Source organism: Microcebus murinus, chromosome 18, assembly GCF_040939455.1.
Source record: "Microcebus murinus isolate Inina chromosome 18, M.murinus_Inina_mat1.0, whole genome shotgun sequence".
Taxonomy (NCBI): Eukaryota; Metazoa; Chordata; class Mammalia; order Primates; family Cheirogaleidae; genus Microcebus; species Microcebus murinus.
Window position 1 is genome coordinate 57,977,016 of NC_134121.1, and position 17,894 is coordinate 57,994,909.

The following is a 17,894-nucleotide window of genomic DNA, read 5'->3' on the forward strand; positions in this document are numbered from 1 at the left end:
GGCGTGGTGGCTCACGCCTGTAATCCTAGCACTCTGAGAGGCTGAGGCAGGCAGATTGCTCAAGGTCGGGAGTTCAAACCCAGCCTGAGCGAGACCCCATCTCTACTAAAAATAGAAAGAAATTAATTGACCAACTAAAAATATATATACAAAAAATTAGCCAGGCATGGTGGCACAGCTACTCGGGAGGCTGAGGCAGCAGGATTGCTTGAGCCCAGCAGATTGAGGTTGCTGTGAGCTAGGCTGACGCCGCCACACTCACTCTAGCCTGGGCAACAAAGTGAGACTCTGTCTCAAAAAAAAAGAAAATAAAATAAACTTAGTGTCAGAACTTGGTACCTGTGTGCAACATGAGGGCACAGGTTTCTGTGCAACCAACCAGATGGAGGGAGAGGAAGAAAGACCTTTTGTTTAAATGCCAAACAGGAAAGGAGAGCATCAGGCCCTAGGGAGCCTTCCAGATTTCTGCTGGGTGTCTTCAGAATGTACCTGGGGCCCAGAGACCGTACCACTGAAATTTGTCTTCTGCACCTCACCTCATCCTCACCTCCCTATTTCACTTCCTTTCCTGCTTCACTCAATTTCCAGAAAGGCACTGGAGCTCTTGGAACCAGACACACTCTATCTCCAAGCTCATAGCCTTTGCCTAAAACACCCTTCCCCAAATCATACACTAGTTCCTTCCCTCCCCTTCCCTTCCTCCTTTGTCCCAGCCATGGTCAAGGATCCTTCTTTTGGGTTCCCAAGAGCCTAAGCAAACCTCCCTTACAAGCCTTCCCACAGAATTAATTTCACCTGTTATTTATGTCAGTCCCATGAATATGTGAACTTCCTAAGGACCAGACCAGCCCCTTCCCTGGAGTCCTTGTTACTTGGCACCATGCCTGCACCTAGTAGGTGCTGGATAAACACATGCTGAATAAACAGCAGGGCTCTGTGTAGAGGCTTCCCTGCCCCTTAACCCACCCAGTGTGCTCTTTAGGGAGCATCCAGCTGCCCCACCCACCACCCCCCACCCCCCACATACACTTCTCTAGTCTTCAGGGCTGGAAGGATATTTCATTAGCATTAAAGAAAACCTGCCTGAAAAGTCTCAACTCTGGATCTGCCTGCCCCTACACCTTCATTATGGCCAGACTAGTAAGGCCTTGAGTATCTTAGCATGAGCCAAAGATATGGGGTGGACCCTTTGGCCTTTGGCCCAGGCCTTCCAGATCCAGGCTCTGCTCTGAGCCCAGACAGTTGTTTCAGATCAGGCTGCTGCTCCCTTCACACTCCCTTCTGTGTACAACTTCTGAGCCTTCTGGAATGATCTTCCTCATTGGCACCAGATGCCCTCTCTCAAGCCATTTATTTGTTGCTTGCATTGTTAGGCTTGAGAGAATAAAGAGAACTGCCCTGAGTGCCTGTCCGCCCCACCCCTCCGCCTTCCGGGAGGGTCCTCCCAATCTAAGAGACTCCAATCTGGACCAATGTAGTGAACAAAAACACATTGGACAGTATGTTCTGTAAGGAGTTCAGTGGGTCTGGGGCCTTCTACTGGATGGGGTATGGGAGCAGAGATTTGAGGGCATCTTGGCCATTATACACATAGGCCAGACACAGATAAATCAAGGTGGGGAGGTGGCCAAAAGGAGACAGCCCTCAAATCCCCAGGATGTGAATAACCCTAGCTGCAGCAGGTACTCACTTGCAAGACTACTGGACACAGGACAGGCTGGGTGGGATGGTCTCTTCAGAATGCCAGTATGAGCTCCTTCCAAAACACTTACTTTGGTAGTGCTGGGCAATGTCTCTGGGAAGAAGTAGGTAGACAGGGCAGTCATGATCAGAGTCAATAGTCCAGTAGCCCTAAGTGCTTGTCTGCAAATTTCTTCCTGCAGCCTTAGCCCTGCTTGTGGTGCTGGTGAGGCCTCCAGCAATTGGCAGGTGGGTCTGGGCAGCAGAGATATGTAGGAAATTGGGAGAGGCTCCTCATGCTTTCGTTTGCAGCCCTGTGCCTGTGATTAGCGGTTTGGTGTGGGAAACCTCAGGGAGGGATCACAGACCAAACTGCTGATTAAGACTGTAGCTGGTCAGCACGGCCAATAGCTAACTGTAGTCTGTGGTTCCTACCTTTCAGGCTGGCTTAGGGCCTGGGCTTGGTATGGATCTGAAAGGCGAGGTCTAGCCATATAGCTTTGAGTCTCTCCTAGGGTCCCAGTGGAACTAGCACCCCAGAGTAAGGCCCTCCCACCAGGAGGCTTGGTGGCTGACTTCTTGCTGGGAGGCAAGGGGCTTTACTCTCTGCTCCCGGCCTGCCCCACACGGGCGCTCTCCCCACAGGTACCTGAAGGAGTTCCGCACGGAACAGTGCCCGCTCTTTGTGCAACACAAATGCACACAGCATCGGCCCTACACCTGCTTCCACTGGCACTTCGTGAACCAGCGGCGCCGCCGGTCCATCCGACGTCGGGACGGCACCTTCAACTACAGCCCTGACGTCTACTGCACCAAGTACGACGAGGCTGCGGGCCTCTGCCCGGAGGGCGACGAGTGAGTGCCCCAGCCCACCCTCAGAGGAGCCTCGTATCTCCTGGGTCAGATGCCCGCAGAATAGGCCAGGCAGATTCTGGGAAGTCAGCCAGAGGCTGCCTTGGGGAAGACCAGACGCAGCCCAGCCTGTCTTCCTACAGCTCGGGCCCCGCCATCCTCGGGGGTGCCTTTCGCCTTCCCCACTTTTAGGAATCCCAAAGTAGTCCTTTGTTTTACTGAGCCTAAGGGGCCACATCTGAACCAAGGTGGCTGCCTGGGCTTTTCATCCTCCCCTGCAGATCACAGGAACCCTCTCCCTGTGCTGCCGCCACCCACTGCAACCTGAGCAGGTCCCACCAAGGCTGTTTAGAGAGAGCGCCTCACAGTTCCCACGCTTGCTGACCCCAAATGTCTTACTGCAAATCACAGGGCACAGCAGTGATGACAAACATAAGAAGGTGGCAAGCCTGGGAACGTCACTGAGAGGGAACATTCATTGGCCATCCTTGTCACTTGTTCCAACATTGGAGAGGGGTGACAGGAGGTACCACGGGGAGTCTGTGGGTACAACTCATGGAACCATCCCTGCATCAGCACCCCTTTCGCAGAGATCAGAGGCTTGCTGACCCCTCCCCAGCCCTCAGGGTGTGAGAGGGCACGCCCAAGTTTTGAGCAGTTCATTTTCTTCGCTGAGGACCCCCCAAGTCTGGGCAGCATCTGTTCTTCCAGGTGTCTCTCACCTGAGAACGCCAGGCCCTATCGGGCCCACTTCAAGCTGTAAGGAGGGCACCCCAGGCAGCAGGGGGCGAAGTTGGTTGACCCCACTATCATGTTCCAGGTGTCCATTCCTGCACAGGACCACAGGGGACACTGAGCGCAGGTACCACCTTCGTTACTATAAAACTGGAATCTGCATCCACGAGACAGACTCAAAAGGCAACTGCACCAAAAACGGCCTGCACTGCGCTTTTGCCCACGGGCCCCATGACCTCCGCTCCCCTGTCTACGACATCAGGTGGGCTGGGCTGACGGTAGCAGGCTGGGGTGTGGGGTAGGGGCACTTTGCTTCCTGCCCCCTCATCTCTGTTTCCTCTCCTCCCAGGGAGCTCCAGGCCATGGAGGCCTTGCAGAATGGCCAGACCACAGTAGAGGGCAGCATGGAGGGCCAGTCGGCTGGGGCTGCAAGCCACGCCATGATAGAAAAAATCCTCAGTGAAGAGCCTCGCTGGCAAGGTATGGGCAGCCACACAGTGGCCATGCCCCCTCCAGCCACACATCTGCCCCCTTCCCTGACCCGAGGACATAGTTCGCCACCACCTACTGCCTTCTGCTGCTGAAGCCACTACCTCTGCTGGGAGGCATCCAGCACCTCCATACCGCCTCACACCTGTCATGCAAAAGGCACTTGTACTGGAATTTTCTCAGATATGCTGTGTTCCCGGGATCCCCCAAGCCTCCACATGTACGCACTCACGTGCATGGGCTCTCGGCCCTCATGGAGGTGCTGTTTTTGCCCTGTGAGCCGTGTGTATCTCCAGCGAGGGACAGCATCTATTGTCCTTACTTCACCTGGGTGGCAGCCTTACTGTTGGCCTCACCAGCATGCCTGTGGCCTGTGAGGAGGTAGCCTGCCCACACGTCTCACGGGAGCCTCAGTTCCGGGGCTCCTTCCCAGTGGCGGCTTCTTCCCCTTCCCTCCACTCCATGCCTGCTGTTCTCAGGGTCCTCCAGCTCCCCTCGCCTGACCCCTGCCCTCTGGCCCCCTGTGCAGAGACTGCTTATGTGCTGGGGAACTATAAGACGGAGCCTTGCAAGAAGCCCCCGCGGCTGTGCCGCCAAGGCTATGCCTGTCCCTACTACCACAACAGCAAGGACCGGCGGCGGAGCCCCCGGAAGCACAAATACAGGTCCTTTGGCCCCAGGAGGCCAGCCACGGGAGGGAGGAGTGGCAGGGAAGGGATCGTGGCAGAGGCTGCTACTGCTCTGGCTCTCAGGGAGGTGGGAAGGCTGGCCCTACAGATTGCAGGACGGCAGGGTCCAGGTACTAGGGGAGGGAGCATTAAGGATTGCTGGATGGTGGGAGCCCAGGTCCATCTCTTGCATGAATGAAGCTCCTCCAGTTGTGATCCTGCGGGCAGGTGCTGGACTGGGGCTAGGCGACAGTGTGGAAAGTGTGGTTGTGGTTCTAGCCTGACTTTGTGGGCTGGCGTGATGCTTGGTGGGAGGGCCCGGCCAAGCGAAGCAAACCTGGCTTCTGGCCCTGCTAAGCCCCTCACTCTGCAGCTGGTCTTTTCTGTTTCTGTGCCTGTACCTGTGTGGCAGGGGGACCAGAGCAGGCCCTGAGCAGGGAGTGAGGTGGCAGCCGCTAGGCCCTGATCTCACCTCTCCTGCCTCCATCTGACTCCACCCTTTCGTTGGGCCAGGTCATCTCCATGTCCAAACGTCAAGCATGGGGATGAGTGGGGAGACCCCGGCAAGTGTGAGAACGGGGATGCCTGCCAGTATTGCCACACCCGCACGGAGCAGCAGTTCCACCCGGAGGTGGGCCTGGGGGTAGGGGCTGGGGGTAGCTTCTTATAGCCCCTTTGGGAAGCAGGGGGAGAGGCAAGAGGGTGCGGGTAAGTGTTGGCAGAATCCATCCTGAAAGAGGCTCCTCCCAGGCAGTCCTGGAGGAGCCCACACCCTTGGCGTGGCGGCTCTCGTCCTGAGCCCACACTCACCAGGCAGCACTCCGCTTCCACTCGTCTCCCCGTCCTCCTGACAGGGCAAGCATGGCTTAACATGGCATCCTGGCCGTTCTGGGCTTTCTGCTGCTTGTGGTGCTTATGATCCAGTGACATAAGGATTTACAAAATAAAAAAGCACCTTCCAATGGTCTTATCCTAGGTCAGAGCCTGGGGTGCCAGCAGCCTCCCTAATGTAGTTCCCTGCCCACTGGCCCATGAGGTGGCCCTGAACCATATCAGCATGCCTAGGTCTCATGTAGGGTGCAGAGAGGCACGTGAAGTTCCATGGAAGCCAGGACACCCCAAGGGAGACACATGGACAGAGACCACCTGATGTGGCTGCAGACAGCAGAGTGGGAAGTTAGACCCAGTAGAGATCACAACCCAGGATGCCCTGCTAGGGCACGTGTTGGGGGTGGCTGGCTGCATGCTGCCTGAGATCGTAGCTCCCTTAGTGCCCAGGAGGACAGCTGGAGAGGGTCCTTGTGAGAGCTGGTGGGACCTGTGATCCCAGAGGGAGGGTGGCAATGGCAGTGGGGGTGGTGGGCTGCCTCAGGAGTTTGAATAAGAAGTTGGTAGGGAGAGACTCGGGAGTGGCACGGAATGGAGACGGGAAGAGATGACTAAGACGGCCCACTCGTGCTGAAGGAAGGGGAGCCTGCGTCGTTCTCGCAGGGCCTCAACCTGACCTGCCTCTGCTCTGCTCTCTCCAGATCTACAAATCCACCAAGTGCAACGACATGCAGCAGTCGGGCAGCTGTCCCCGAGGACCTTTCTGCGCCTTTGCCCACGTAGAACGTATGCTGTTCCCATTGCCCGGGCAGTGCCCTCCACCCTCCCTTCTAACCCTCAGCTCAGGCAGGGGAATGGCCCTTGGCAGCACCCATGCACAACAGTCATTGCTTGCCAGCAGAGGGCCTTGTCCCCTCTGGAAGTTCCATGGCCTCTGCCTGTCTGGAACCAGCCTTGAAGCCCTGGAGCTTCCAAGGGCGTGAGATAGAGACTTTGGGGACTTTCCTCCCAGGCGGGCACTTGGAGTCCAGGTAGGCTGAAGCACTGAGCCTCCCAGAGGTGACCTGGCAAAGCCTGCCAGCACCCCATGTCACACCCATCACAGGCATCACCAATGGAACATGGAGCTCTTCTCTACTGAGCCCTACTCAGGTCTGTAGAGCAGATCTGGCCATTCAGAATGTAAGGCCACACCCCTATATGCCTTTTTTTTTATAATTTTAAACGTGTTTTTTTTTGAGACAGAGTCTTGCTTTTTTTTTTTTGAGACAGAATCTCGCTTTGTTGCCCAGGCTAGAGTGAGTGCTGTGGCGTCAGCTTAGCTCACAGCAACCTCAGCAACCTCAAACTCCTGGGCTCAAGCAATCCTCCTGCCTCAGCCTCCCGAGTAGCTGGGACTACAGGCATGTGCCACCATGCCCGGCTAATTTTTTTCTATATATATTAGTTGGCCAATTAATTTATTTCTATTTATAGTAGAGACGGGGTCTTGCTCTTGCTCAGGCTGGTTTCGAACTCCTGACCTCGAGCAATCCACCCACCTCGGCCTCCCAGAGTGCTAGGATTACAGGCGTGAGCCACCGCACCCGGCCTAAACTTTTGTTTCAATTTGTTTTGAACCCTCTGATGGCAGACCCATATGTCGCTTAAAGTTTAAAAATTTTTAAGCTCATTAAAAGTAAAAGCAAGAGGCCCAGGTTAAATTAATTTTTTTTTTTTGAGACAGAGTCTCACTTTGTTGCCCAGGCTAGAGTGAGTGCCGTGGCGTCAGCCTGGCTCACAGCAACCTCAATCTCCTGGGCTCAGCAATCCTTCTGCCTCAGCCTCCCAAGTAGCTGGGACTACAGGCATGCGCCACCATGCCCGGCTAATTTTTTTTTTGTATATATGTTTTTAGTTGGGCAATTAATTTCTTTCTATTTTTGAGACGGGGTCTTGCTCAGGCTGGTTTTGAACTCCTGACCTTGAGCAATCCGCCCGCCTCGGCCTCCCAAAGTGCTAGGATTACAGGCGTGAGCCACCGCACCCGGCCCAGGTTAAATTAATTTTAACAGCTTTTTTATTTAGCCTAATATAAAACATTTAATAGGTAATCAATATCAAAAACTATCAAGATGTTTTACCTTTTTGTGTGTGTGTGCTAAGTCTTTGAGATCTGATACGTATTTTAGTCCTGACAGCGCGTTTCCATTCAGAGCAGCCAGGTCCAAGTGCTCAGTGTGGGACAGAGTGGCTCCAGATCCCCAGCGTTACCATCCAGGCTGACCAGAGAGGGAGCGCAAGTTTACCCCTGTTCGTGCCTGTTTCCACCCCAGGAGACTGCTCTGGTTCTCCTTAACTTCTTTCCAGGCTCAGACCCCGTTTCTGACATTGGAGTGAAAAATAAACAGAGACAGGTGTACGCACAGTGGTGGCGCATGCCTGTAGTCCCAGGTACTTGAGCCGCTGAGGCAGGACGATTGCTTGAGCCCAGGAGTTTGAGGCCAGCCTGAGCAATAAACATAGCAAAATCTCGACTCTACAAAAAATTAAAAAATTAGCTGGGCATGGTGGTATGCACTCAGGAGGCTGAGACAGGAGGATCATCACTTGAGCTCAGGAGTTTGAGGTGGCAGTGAGCTGAGATCAAACCACTGTACTCCAGCCTGGGTGCAAAACCCCATCTCTTACAAGTAAGATGTGCAACGTTTGGGGGATGGACATGCTTGAAGCTCTTACTCGAGGGGGCCAGGGGGGCATGGGCAATATAAGTAACCTTAACACTTGTATCCCCATAATACGCTAAAATAAAAAATAATAATAATAAAATAAAAATAAAATAGCTTCTAAAAAGAAAAAAAAAGACCCCATCTCTTAACAAAAAAAAGAGAGACCCTATCTCAAAAAAGGAAAAAAGTGAAATAAAACAAACTGAGGACCCTGGGAAGGAGAATCATATTCTTGGTGCAGAGGTGGTCCCAGCCATGGGCACTGGGACCACCCGATCGAGACAGCACAGAAAAGTGATTCGTAGTTCAGGCTTTAGAGTTGTACACATCAGAGTTGAAATCCCAGCTCTTCTGTTTCCCAGCTCTGTCACCTTGGTAGATTTACCTTACCTCCCTTGAGCCGCAGTTTCTTTTATCTATAAAACGGAGACCACAGTACTACCAGTATCTTCCAGTCATCGTGAAGATTCACAGTTAACACAAAGTGCTGGCACAGTGCCTGGCACATAGTAAGAGCACAAGACACCATGTTAATAGAAACAAGGTAGGAACCTTCCCTTTATGTGGAGAGTAATGCATGGTCTCCTTTGGGGGGAACTAGGAGCATTTTTAGAGAATCAGAGCTGGCTCAGGAGCCTACTAACTCCTACCTCCTTCTCTTGCAGAGCCACCCCTAAGTGACGACCTACAGCCTTCCTCAGCTGTGTCTAGCCCCACCCAGCCAGGTCCCGTCTTGTACATGCCGTCTGCTGCCGGAGACTCGGTGCCTGTGAGCCCTTCCAGCCCGCACGCCCCCGACCTCAGTGCTGTACGTGCCTGTCCTGGGGAGTGGGTGGGCACCATCCCTGCCCCGGAGCCAGCACCTCCCAGGTGTTGCCTCCCAGGCCCCTCAGGCTATGCTCGGTATTTGCACTTGGGCCAGGGGTACTGTCTTTGTGTTCTTCTCTGTCAAGGCCCAGGCCCGGGGACGTGGGGAGGGCAGTCCCCAGAACCTGTGTTGATCAGCCTAGGTAGGGCTGGTTGAAGGGACAAAGCCTTACGTCACTCCCCCCACCTCCAATTCCCTTGTCAGGTTCAGGGGTCCCTGGGTGGTTGTTGCTGCCCTTTGACAGACGAAAGTGGAGCTGAGCTCCTTACTGAAGACTGTCCCACTCGGCGGGGACGGAGGATGGGCCACGAGGCCTGCCTGCGTTATGCCTACCAGCCCCTCCCTCCTCGCTGCAGCTCCTCTGTAGAAATAGCAGCCTGGGCAGCCCATCTAACCTCTGCGGCTCCCCACCGGGCTCCATCCGGAAGCCCCTCAACCTGGAGGGCATCGTCTTCCCCGGGGAGTCTGGCCTGGCCCCTGGCAGCTATAAGAAGGCTCCTGGGTTTGAGAGGGAAGACCAAGTAGGAGCCGAGTACCTGAAAAACTTCAAATGCCAGGTAAAGGGTGAGAAGGGCAACAGAAGATACTTAAAGCCCAGTGATGTTGGCCTCTCCCACATGGGGCAAGAGAAGCTTGGAGGAATGTCCTGGCCCAGCTGTGAGAAGGCTGACTGGGGGCTAGGATTCTCCTGTCCTCAGCCTCTTTAGGACTCAGCAGAGTAATGTCACCCCATTTTACAGCTGAAGGCCAGAAGGCTAGAGGGGCTGAGTGGCTTCCTGTGGCAGAGCTAGTTGCTAGAGGGGCAGGGATTCCCACTTTGATGGAATGGCAGGGCCTGGGGGAGCAGGACAGAGGGATCCCTAACTAGGCTTTGGGGAGAAACCTTGTGGGCCCGTGTGAGCCTTAGAGTCACCTGGGAGGAGAGAAGCAGCTCCCTGCTTAGGTGGGGAGAGAGATGGGTGTGTGTATGTGCAAGGAGATTGCATGGCAAGTGACAGGTGTCTGCCACCACCACCTGCTCCCTGGTACCTGCAGCCTCAGCCATGGCAGAGTCAGGTGGACTCCTGGACGGGGGCACCCTCCATGGCACCACATTCATCCCCGCTCCCTGACTTTTCTCTCTCAGGCCAAATTAAAATCCCACTCACTAGAGCCAAGGAGTCAAGAGCAGCCTCTGCTTCAGCCCAAACAGGTACGGAGCACCCAGCCCCCTTCCTCCCTCTGGCTTCTGTTGTGGGCAGCACTAGCCCGGAACCCAGGAGGCCTCAGGCAGTGGGAGGCACCGCTTTTCCCATACATAGGCTGAGGGCAGGACTGAGGCGGGTTCCAGCCACAAATCCAGAGTGGAGGCGGGGGGTTCAGGCCTGGAGCCCCTCACCTCCTAGCCTCGCTCATTAGTCAAATAAAGATATGTGGAGCATCTGCCCTGTGCTAGGCCCTGTACTTACTGCTCCCTTTCCTGCTGCAGGACCTGAGGGCAAGTGAGCCCGACAGCCTCCAAGCCACATGTCTCCAGCAGCAGCCTCAGTGGGGTGTGGGGGCGGCTGGATGAGAGCTGGGATGTGCCATTTCCCCTGCCCCACCCAGCCCTGTCTCCAGCCTCTGGCCGCGGCCACCATAGGCGGGTGTCCCATTGCCTCTCCTTCCCCTCTCTCGTTGCAGGACGTGCTGGGCATCCTCCCCACGGGCAGCCCCCTGACCTCAAGCATCTCTTCTAGTATCACCTCCAGCCTGGCAGCTACTCCCCCCAGCCCCGTGGGCACCAGCAGCATCCCTGGCATGAATGCAAACGCTCTGCCCTTCTACCCCACCAGCGACACGGTAGAGTCCGTCATAGGTAATTAGGCCATTGCTGTTTGCAAGGCCGGCACTGGGTCTGGACTCAGAGACACTCCAGTTTCTGAAGTGAGACTCCAGTCGGCCTACCAGTCACCTTAGACTTCTGTCTTGGGGGAAATCAGGGTGTGGGCACTCTGGGCCCTTTGAGCTAGACAGAAAATGAGCCCAAAGTGTAGGGCCCAGGCTGGCCCTTATAGTTTTTTTGTGAAAATTAGAGTCTCACCCCCAGGCATGTCATTCAGTCCCCATTCTTTCTCACACTAGATATCTCTATGGCTGTTAGAAGTCAGTGCCCCTTGCTTTCGGAGCTCATTTGTGGGTGCCCACTTTGTGCCAGGTCCTACGACAGGTGCTGGGAAGACAGATGACACACACTGCTCTTGCCCTCTAGGAGGAAAACTGTTTCCACCCTCCCAGTCCAGTTCAGTAGGGGGCAGTGGACATTTGGCCACCTACTATGCACTAGCCACTGAGGGCCCACACACAGGAGCTGTAACATCAGGAGACGGGACTGCCTTCAGGGGCAGGGACCCTGAATCGGGACTTGAATTCCCTGGGGGTATCAAGGCTTTAGAAAGCAGAGACACTGTGGCCACCTTCCCTGGCTGACAGCACGGGGGGTCAGTGTTGGCAGCGGGAGCAGCTCAGGCAAAGGCGTGGAGGCTCGAGGGAGCACGGGCCTGGTGTGGCCTGAGCGTGACGATGTGACAGGGGCAGCCATCGAGTGGGCGAATGTCAGGAGGGGCTCAGAGCCTGGGCAGTGCGGGCCCTCAGGAAGCCAGGGGCCCACATCCAGTCTCTCTGTCCCTAGAGTCTGCTTTGGATGACCTGGACCTGAACGAGTTTGGGGTGGCCGCCCTGGAGAAGACTTTCGATAACAGCACAGTGCCCCACCCAGGCAGCATCACAATTGGTACAGGGCAGTGGATGGGCAGGGCAGCCTGGGAGGGCTTCTTGGGGTCCTGCCTTGCCCAGGTCCCCTGTTCGATGTGGCCCACATGGCTCGCCCCGCCCTCACCCAGCCCGGGCCTCTCTTGCAGGCGGCAGCTTGCTGCAGAGCTCTGCGCCCGTGAACATCCCTGGCTCCCTGGGCAGCTCTGCCTCTTTCCACTCAGCGTCCCCGTCCCCTCCTGTCAGCCTCTCCTCGCATTTCCTGCAGCAGCCCCAGGGCCACCTGAGCCAGTCAGAAAACACATTTTTGGGGACTTCAGCCTCACATGGATCCTTAGGTAAGTGGGGACACGTCTCACCGTGGAAACCTGGGGCTGAAACTGGGCCTCGTAGAAAGTGCCTGTGGGTGCGCTGTTCGCAGCAAACCGGCCAGGTCAGAGGGCAGAGCAGGGGCTTTGAGCAGGGAGGCAGAGGCAGGTCCTCGCCTGTGTGACCCTGGACAACGTAGCCTCTCTGCCTTAGTTTCCTCTGCTATGAAATGGGTGGAGCAGCAGTACCCACTTCATAAGGTTGTTGTGAGGATTTTTTTTTTCTTAGCGTATTATGGGGGTACAAGTGTTAAGGTTACATATATTGCCCATGCCCCCTTCCCCCCTCGAGTAAGAGCTTCAAGTGTGTCCATCCCCCAAATGTTGCACATCTTATTCGTTGTGGTTGTATATACCCATCCTCTCTTCCTCCCGACACCCGATAAATGTTACTCCTATATGTCCACTTAGGTGTTGATCCGTTAATACCAATTTGCTGGTGAGTACATGTGGTTGTTGTGAGGATTAAATGAGATAATGTGGATGCAGCGCGACCACTGCAGTGAGAATAGCAGTCTCAGCCGCCAGGGCTGAGGCCTGGTCTTTATTGCCATGTGGTTCTGCTTTGCCCAGTCCCCCAGGGCTCTAAGAGGCTGGCTCACGCCAACCAGGCTCACGGAGACCAAGGGGAAGCTGGAACAGGCTCACCCTGGGCTCAGGGTGCCCTTCCTGGCAGGCAGAGGCTCTGGAAGACCCAGAGCTGGCCTAGAAGGCTGTTTGCCCAACGTGGAATTAGAGTGGTGTGGACTGGGGCTTCCAGAGCCGTGACGCGGAGGCTCAGGGGCTCTGCCACCACAGGCAGGGTAAACAAGGGTGGCTGGGAAATGGAGCAAGCAGCTGGCGGCTCTCTGCTCTCATGCAACAAGGAGAGAAGGGGTCCAGGTTCAAACCACAGGCAGGGTGTCCATCTCCGCGCGAGGAGCTGGTGGGAACACCCCCCGAGGGGAGGCCACAAAGCCCTTGTCCCTGCCGCTCTCACGTCTGCTCCCCCACAGCTGTTCACAAGGACCGGGAGCACTTCCCCGAGGGTGCTGGGCATTCTGATCTGTCGCAGGGACCGGGAGCTCCCTGGTCTCACTCTGCAGAGCAGGCAGCACACTGATTTCTTAGCACCTTTTCTGTTTTAAGGAGGCTGTTGTCTGTTTTGTGTTGATTCTGTCAGCCTCAGCTGCTTAGTGTCACATTTTTCTGACTTGCACCATACTCTGGAGGCATCTCGGTTTAGCTCTGCCTGCTGGCCACACATTTGTTCTTCCACCATGTGGTTACTGAGCACAGTTGTGTAGACACAGGTGTTGTGAGCACGACAGTCCCTGCTGCCCTGGGACCATGGTCAGCACAGGAGGCAGAGGTGCAGGGCCATTAGAGTCCTACTTACAATGACAGAGGGGAGCTAACCTGGGCGGGGCAGTCAAGAGGGCCTTCTCTGAGGAAGCAGCTCCATTCCCAGAGAATAAATGGCACCTGAGAGCAGAGGAGAAATGGGAGGGCCAGGAGAGTCTGCTGCTGGGCCAGTCTCGTGGTCCGTGATCCTGAGGTCCCTCCTCTGGGACAGGGCAGTGGCCCCTAGTACACAGTGTAGGGTCTCCACACAGGACCACCCCCTGCATCTGTTGGTGCACTTGTGTTGCTCAGAGGACAGAATGTCTTAAATCTGGTAATCTGGTTCTGGAACATTCTGGCTGGATTTATGGGAAAGGAAACAACAAGTCACTAAAAGAGTACGTGGGCAGAATGAGTCCAGAGATGGACGTGGGGCCCTCCCAGGAGGACAGAAGCTGCCCTGGGGCCAGGGAGCAGGGGGACATGGTGTTAGTGAACACCTGGTGGGGGTGGGGGTGGGAGAGGGCAGGTGAAGGGGTGAGCAGGCAGCTCAGCTCAGTGGGAGAGCAGCTCTGGAGTCAGATGCCCTGCCTGTGTCATTCTTGGTCACACATTTTATCCCAGTGTCCTCATCTGTAAACCAAGGGGGATGGACCCACGGCTCCCTGAGCTCTCACGGCTCCAGCTCTGCCTGTGTGCGAGGCTCCAGCCTGTGTCTTCCCTCCCTGATCTCCTCCCGGGTCCCACGTCAGGCAGCAAACAAGCTGCGGGGGCCTTCAGACTGTCCCACGCAGTGCTTCCTAAGCCCCGACCCACCTGTGAGGGGTGACAGAGCCTCATTTTACAGATGAGGATGCTGAGACTCAGAGGTGAAGTGGCAGCTGATAAGTAGCAGGTGGCACTGAAGCTTAGGTCTGAGTCGGTACCTGGCGCCTTTGCAGGCTGCATTCCAGTCCCTGTGGGAGCTCCGGCCCGGCAGAGCTGGGGCCTGCACCCCGCCCGGTGCAGAGCCAGCCCCTGGGAGCCTCCCAGGCAGGGCTGGCCAGGGCCTGGGCTGGGCCCACAGCCCTCCGGAGCTGATATTCCTCCCCTCCCTGAGGCAGGTCTCAACGGGATGAACAGCAGCATCTGGGAGCATTTTGCCTCTGGAAGCTTCTCCCCGGGCACTTCCCCTGCCTTCTTGTCAGGGCCAGGGGCTGCTGAGCTGGCCCGGCTTCGGCAAGAGCTAGATGAAGCCAACGGCACCATCAAGCAGTGGGAGGAGTCCTGGAAGCAGGCCAAGCAGGTACTGGGCCCTGTGCCCACCGGCCTTCCCCGGTGGCATCTACCCTGAGACCATCCATGTAGGAGGGGGACGGGAGTAGGGGAGAGCGGGGGCCCAAAGAACAGGGCAGATCGCAGTTTCGTACACTCTCTGCCCCCATGGGAGGACTGGCCTTGCCAGTCAGGACCCTGGAGTGGCTGGTGTCCCAGGTTAGAACTCCCTCCCTGAGCTGCTTGTGTAGTCTAGTCCCGGACCACCTGCCTTTCCCTGGAAGCCCCGAATCTCCAGAGTTCTAGGTTGAGATGAGCCCTCTGTCCAGCTGCAGCCTGACAGCCCCTGGGGAGGCTGACCAGGGCACAAGCTCTGCCTGAGTCCCCTTCCCTGCCCACAGAGGGAGGGTCCCCCGCAGGTCCTGCCACCTCTCTTCTCTGCAGGCAGCATCCGCCTCCTCCCTGTCCCCCTTCCCAGACAGCAGACCCAGCTTCCCAGCACGCCCTGCAGCCAGAGTGGTCCAAACACAGGCCCCCAGAGACACTCCCTGCAGAAACGGGGGCAGGGGTGGGGGGGCCACCGTGACGAGGCGCTGCGTGTTGGGCCCACAGGCTTGTGATGCCTGGAAGAAGGAGGCGGAAGAGGCTGGTGAGCGGGCCAGTGCGGCTGGCGCCGAGTGCGAGCTGGCCCGGGAGCAGCGGGACGCGCTGGAGGCGCAGGTGAAGAAGCTCCAGGAGGAGCTGGAGCGGCTGCACTCGGGGCCTGACCCCCAGGCCCTGCCCGCCTTCCCCAACCTGGAGGCGCTCTCGCTGTCCACACTCTACTCCCTCCAGAAGCAGCTGCGGGCCCACCTGGAGCAAGTGGACAAGGTCAGTCCAGGGGGTCAGGGAGCACTGGGTAGGGGTAGCCTGGGCACTGGGGATACTCAGGATGCGGGGCTGCTAGGAGAGGGTGGAGGAGAGTGTGCATGCCGGGGCCGCAGGGGGGCCATCAGTGCCCACCCCCAGCTCTTTTGTAAGTTCCCCGAGCGCCAGCAGGCCTTCCAGGGGCGTGCTCGGCAGAGAGCCCTTCCTCCTGCATTAGGCCTTGAGCAGCCAGGCCCCCCAGATGGGGCCCTGTCCTGTTGGGCATGTCAGTCCTTTCTAGGCCTCATTTTTCTCATCGGGAGGACCTAGGGGCACCCCAAGGCAGAAGCCTCCGTGAGCAGAAACATGCTCAGGTATGGGAGTGCAGCGGGGGCTCCCTGCGCCCAGCGCTGCACTGAGACCAGCAGGCAGAGCAGCCTGAACTCTGACCCTGCTCTCTCACTTGCCAGTGGGGGCCTGGGAGCACACTGTCGAGCTCAGTGCCTCAGTTTCCTCATGCCCAGGGGGCTGAAGTAAGAGTCAAGCCTTGTTCAACCCGGGGCCAGGCCAGTCGCAGGGACCACACCAGTGACCATGGTGCCACTTTCCTGCAGGCCGTGTTCCACATGCAGTCGGTAAAATGCCTTAAGTGTCAGGAGCAGAACCGGGCGGTGCTGCCGTGCCAACACGCCGTGCTGTGCGAGCTCTGTGCCGAGGGCAGCGAGTGTCCGGTCTGCCAGCCCGGCCGGGCCCACGCCCTCCAGTCGTGACCCTGCAAGCCTGGCCCAGCCTGGCCCAGATCTTCTCACCTAGGACTTTTTAAAGTATATATATATATATGTATGTATGTATGTATGTATATGTATATGATTATGTATATGTATACGTATATGTATACATTTCCGTATGTGTGCAGGTATGCGTGGGTGGCGTGAACAGTGTCTGTGTGTATATCTGTACATAGATATAGACACACACTTTAAAACAGATTTACCAAGCACTTTTTAAAAGAAAAAACTATTTTGCAGTCCTCTCCTGCCCACTTCCAGCCCTTTCCACAGCAGAGACAAAATCCCCTCTTCTCCCTCTGGCCTTTTGGCAGAGAATCTGTTTCTGTCTCTTTTTTAATGTAGGAACTAACTATTTTTAACTTCTTCCTGGGGCCTGAGCAGGGAAGGGTGGGAAGCTGGAAGGGACTAAGGGGAGAGGCGAGACCTTCCTGGCAGGCCCTGCTCTCCCGGCCTCCCCAGGCGTAGGGTGTGGAGGGCTTGGGGCCTCCAGGGCAGATCCGGTCCCCAGCTGTGAGGGTCTCGGAGCCTAGCTTCTAGTTTTACCAAATGTGTATTTAGTCCTGGGGACAGTGGCAGGGGCTGGCAGGCCCAAGCTGCAGGGCCAGCCCCACTCCCCACACCTGGGCCCTTGAAGCTCCTTGAGGGGCAAGGCCCAGGAGCTCTGCCCCTCAGGTTCCGGAGGCCTGGGGTCTACCCTCAGTCCTCTCCCCCTGGACTCCCCAGAACAGCCTCCCTTGCCCCAGGGCCACCCACCGGGCTGGCACTTCCCTCTCTGTGACCCTCCCACCCCCAGCTGTCCTCAGCTGTCCCTGCCCCCTGCCCTCTCTGGCACGGCTTGGCCCACCGTGCTGTCCGCCCCTCCCTCTGGCAGCTAGCAGGGCAATTGGTGGGGAGGAGTGCGGACTGAGGACCAAGGGGGCCAGGCCCTGCCCTCCTTACCAGGAGGGGCTCCGTATGCATTCCTTGGTGCTCTCTGAGTGCAGCTGATGTCCTGCCCCTGTCTGGGCAGACACCTGTGTGCATGTGTGTGTGTGCCTGTCCAATGTATATTGTGTCTTAGCTTCCATTTTAAAAATTGTCTGTACAGAGAGAGATGCAGCGGGGCGGGAGGGCAGAGTGGGCAGAGGGAAGCGACCCCACTCCCAGCACTGGGTGTCTGGGGTGGGAGTGAGAGGGCTGCAGAGGGTCTGGCCCTGGTCAGGCCCCCCTTGGGCTCAGCACGAAAGGGCTTTCAATGAATTAAGTGAAAACTTTTTCCTTTTTTACAAAAATGCAAAAATCAACAAAGCTCCAAACCTATTGGAAATAAAATATGAACTTGCAGTGGTAACTTGTTTACATGGGAGTGGGGGGAGGGGGCCCCAAATGACAGTCTCTGGGCCACGAGGTGCCAGGAGCTTGGAGCTGTGGAAACAGGCAAGACAGCCGGAGAGCCCTGGAGGCCCCCAGACGATGGAGCTCCCTGACCCAGGGACACAGAGACCTTCTGGGCCTCTGGACCCGGCTATGCAGGGCTCTGTTGTCAGCTGTGACTGCTTGTTTTCCAAAAGGCAGTAGGGCCTCTCCTTGTTCCTCAGAGGAAGATGGTGCCTTCCCCTCGGCAAGATTTGGCAGGGCCCGGAGGAAGTGTCCTGCCCTCCACCCTACTTCACCTGCCCCTGCCCCTGCAGGATGAGGGGCCCAGGTTTTAAAAGCCACTCGCTACCTCCCCTGCTCTCACCCTAGTGGGTCCTAGAGAGGACCTCAGGTTCAGA

At 56.7% G+C, this 17,894-nt stretch overlaps 1 protein-coding gene across 1 annotated transcript in view; it reads left to right on the plus strand.

Annotated features, from left to right (window-relative positions):
- UNK (unk zinc finger) overlaps positions 1-17,463 on the plus strand; it is a 38,837-nt gene extending 21,374 nt beyond the window's left edge. Inside the window, exons 2-16 of the mRNA XM_012778839.3 lie at positions 2,326-2,535; positions 3,353-3,529; positions 3,617-3,747; positions 4,286-4,421; positions 4,938-5,055; positions 5,954-6,038; positions 8,626-8,768; positions 9,185-9,385; positions 9,955-10,020; positions 10,491-10,665; positions 11,479-11,580; positions 11,708-11,896; positions 14,353-14,534; positions 15,116-15,373; positions 15,964-17,463. Of these exons, the coding sequence (XP_012634293.1) occupies positions 2,326-2,535; positions 3,353-3,529; positions 3,617-3,747; positions 4,286-4,421; positions 4,938-5,055; positions 5,954-6,038; positions 8,626-8,768; positions 9,185-9,385; positions 9,955-10,020; positions 10,491-10,665; positions 11,479-11,580; positions 11,708-11,896; positions 14,353-14,534; positions 15,116-15,373; positions 15,964-16,119 (2,329 nt within the window). The 3' untranslated portion in view covers positions 16,120-17,463. The remainder of the gene's footprint in view (positions 1-2,325; positions 2,536-3,352; positions 3,530-3,616; positions 3,748-4,285; positions 4,422-4,937; positions 5,056-5,953; positions 6,039-8,625; positions 8,769-9,184; positions 9,386-9,954; positions 10,021-10,490; positions 10,666-11,478; positions 11,581-11,707; positions 11,897-14,352; positions 14,535-15,115; positions 15,374-15,963) is intronic.
- Positions 17,464-17,894: the final 431 nt, after the last annotated feature.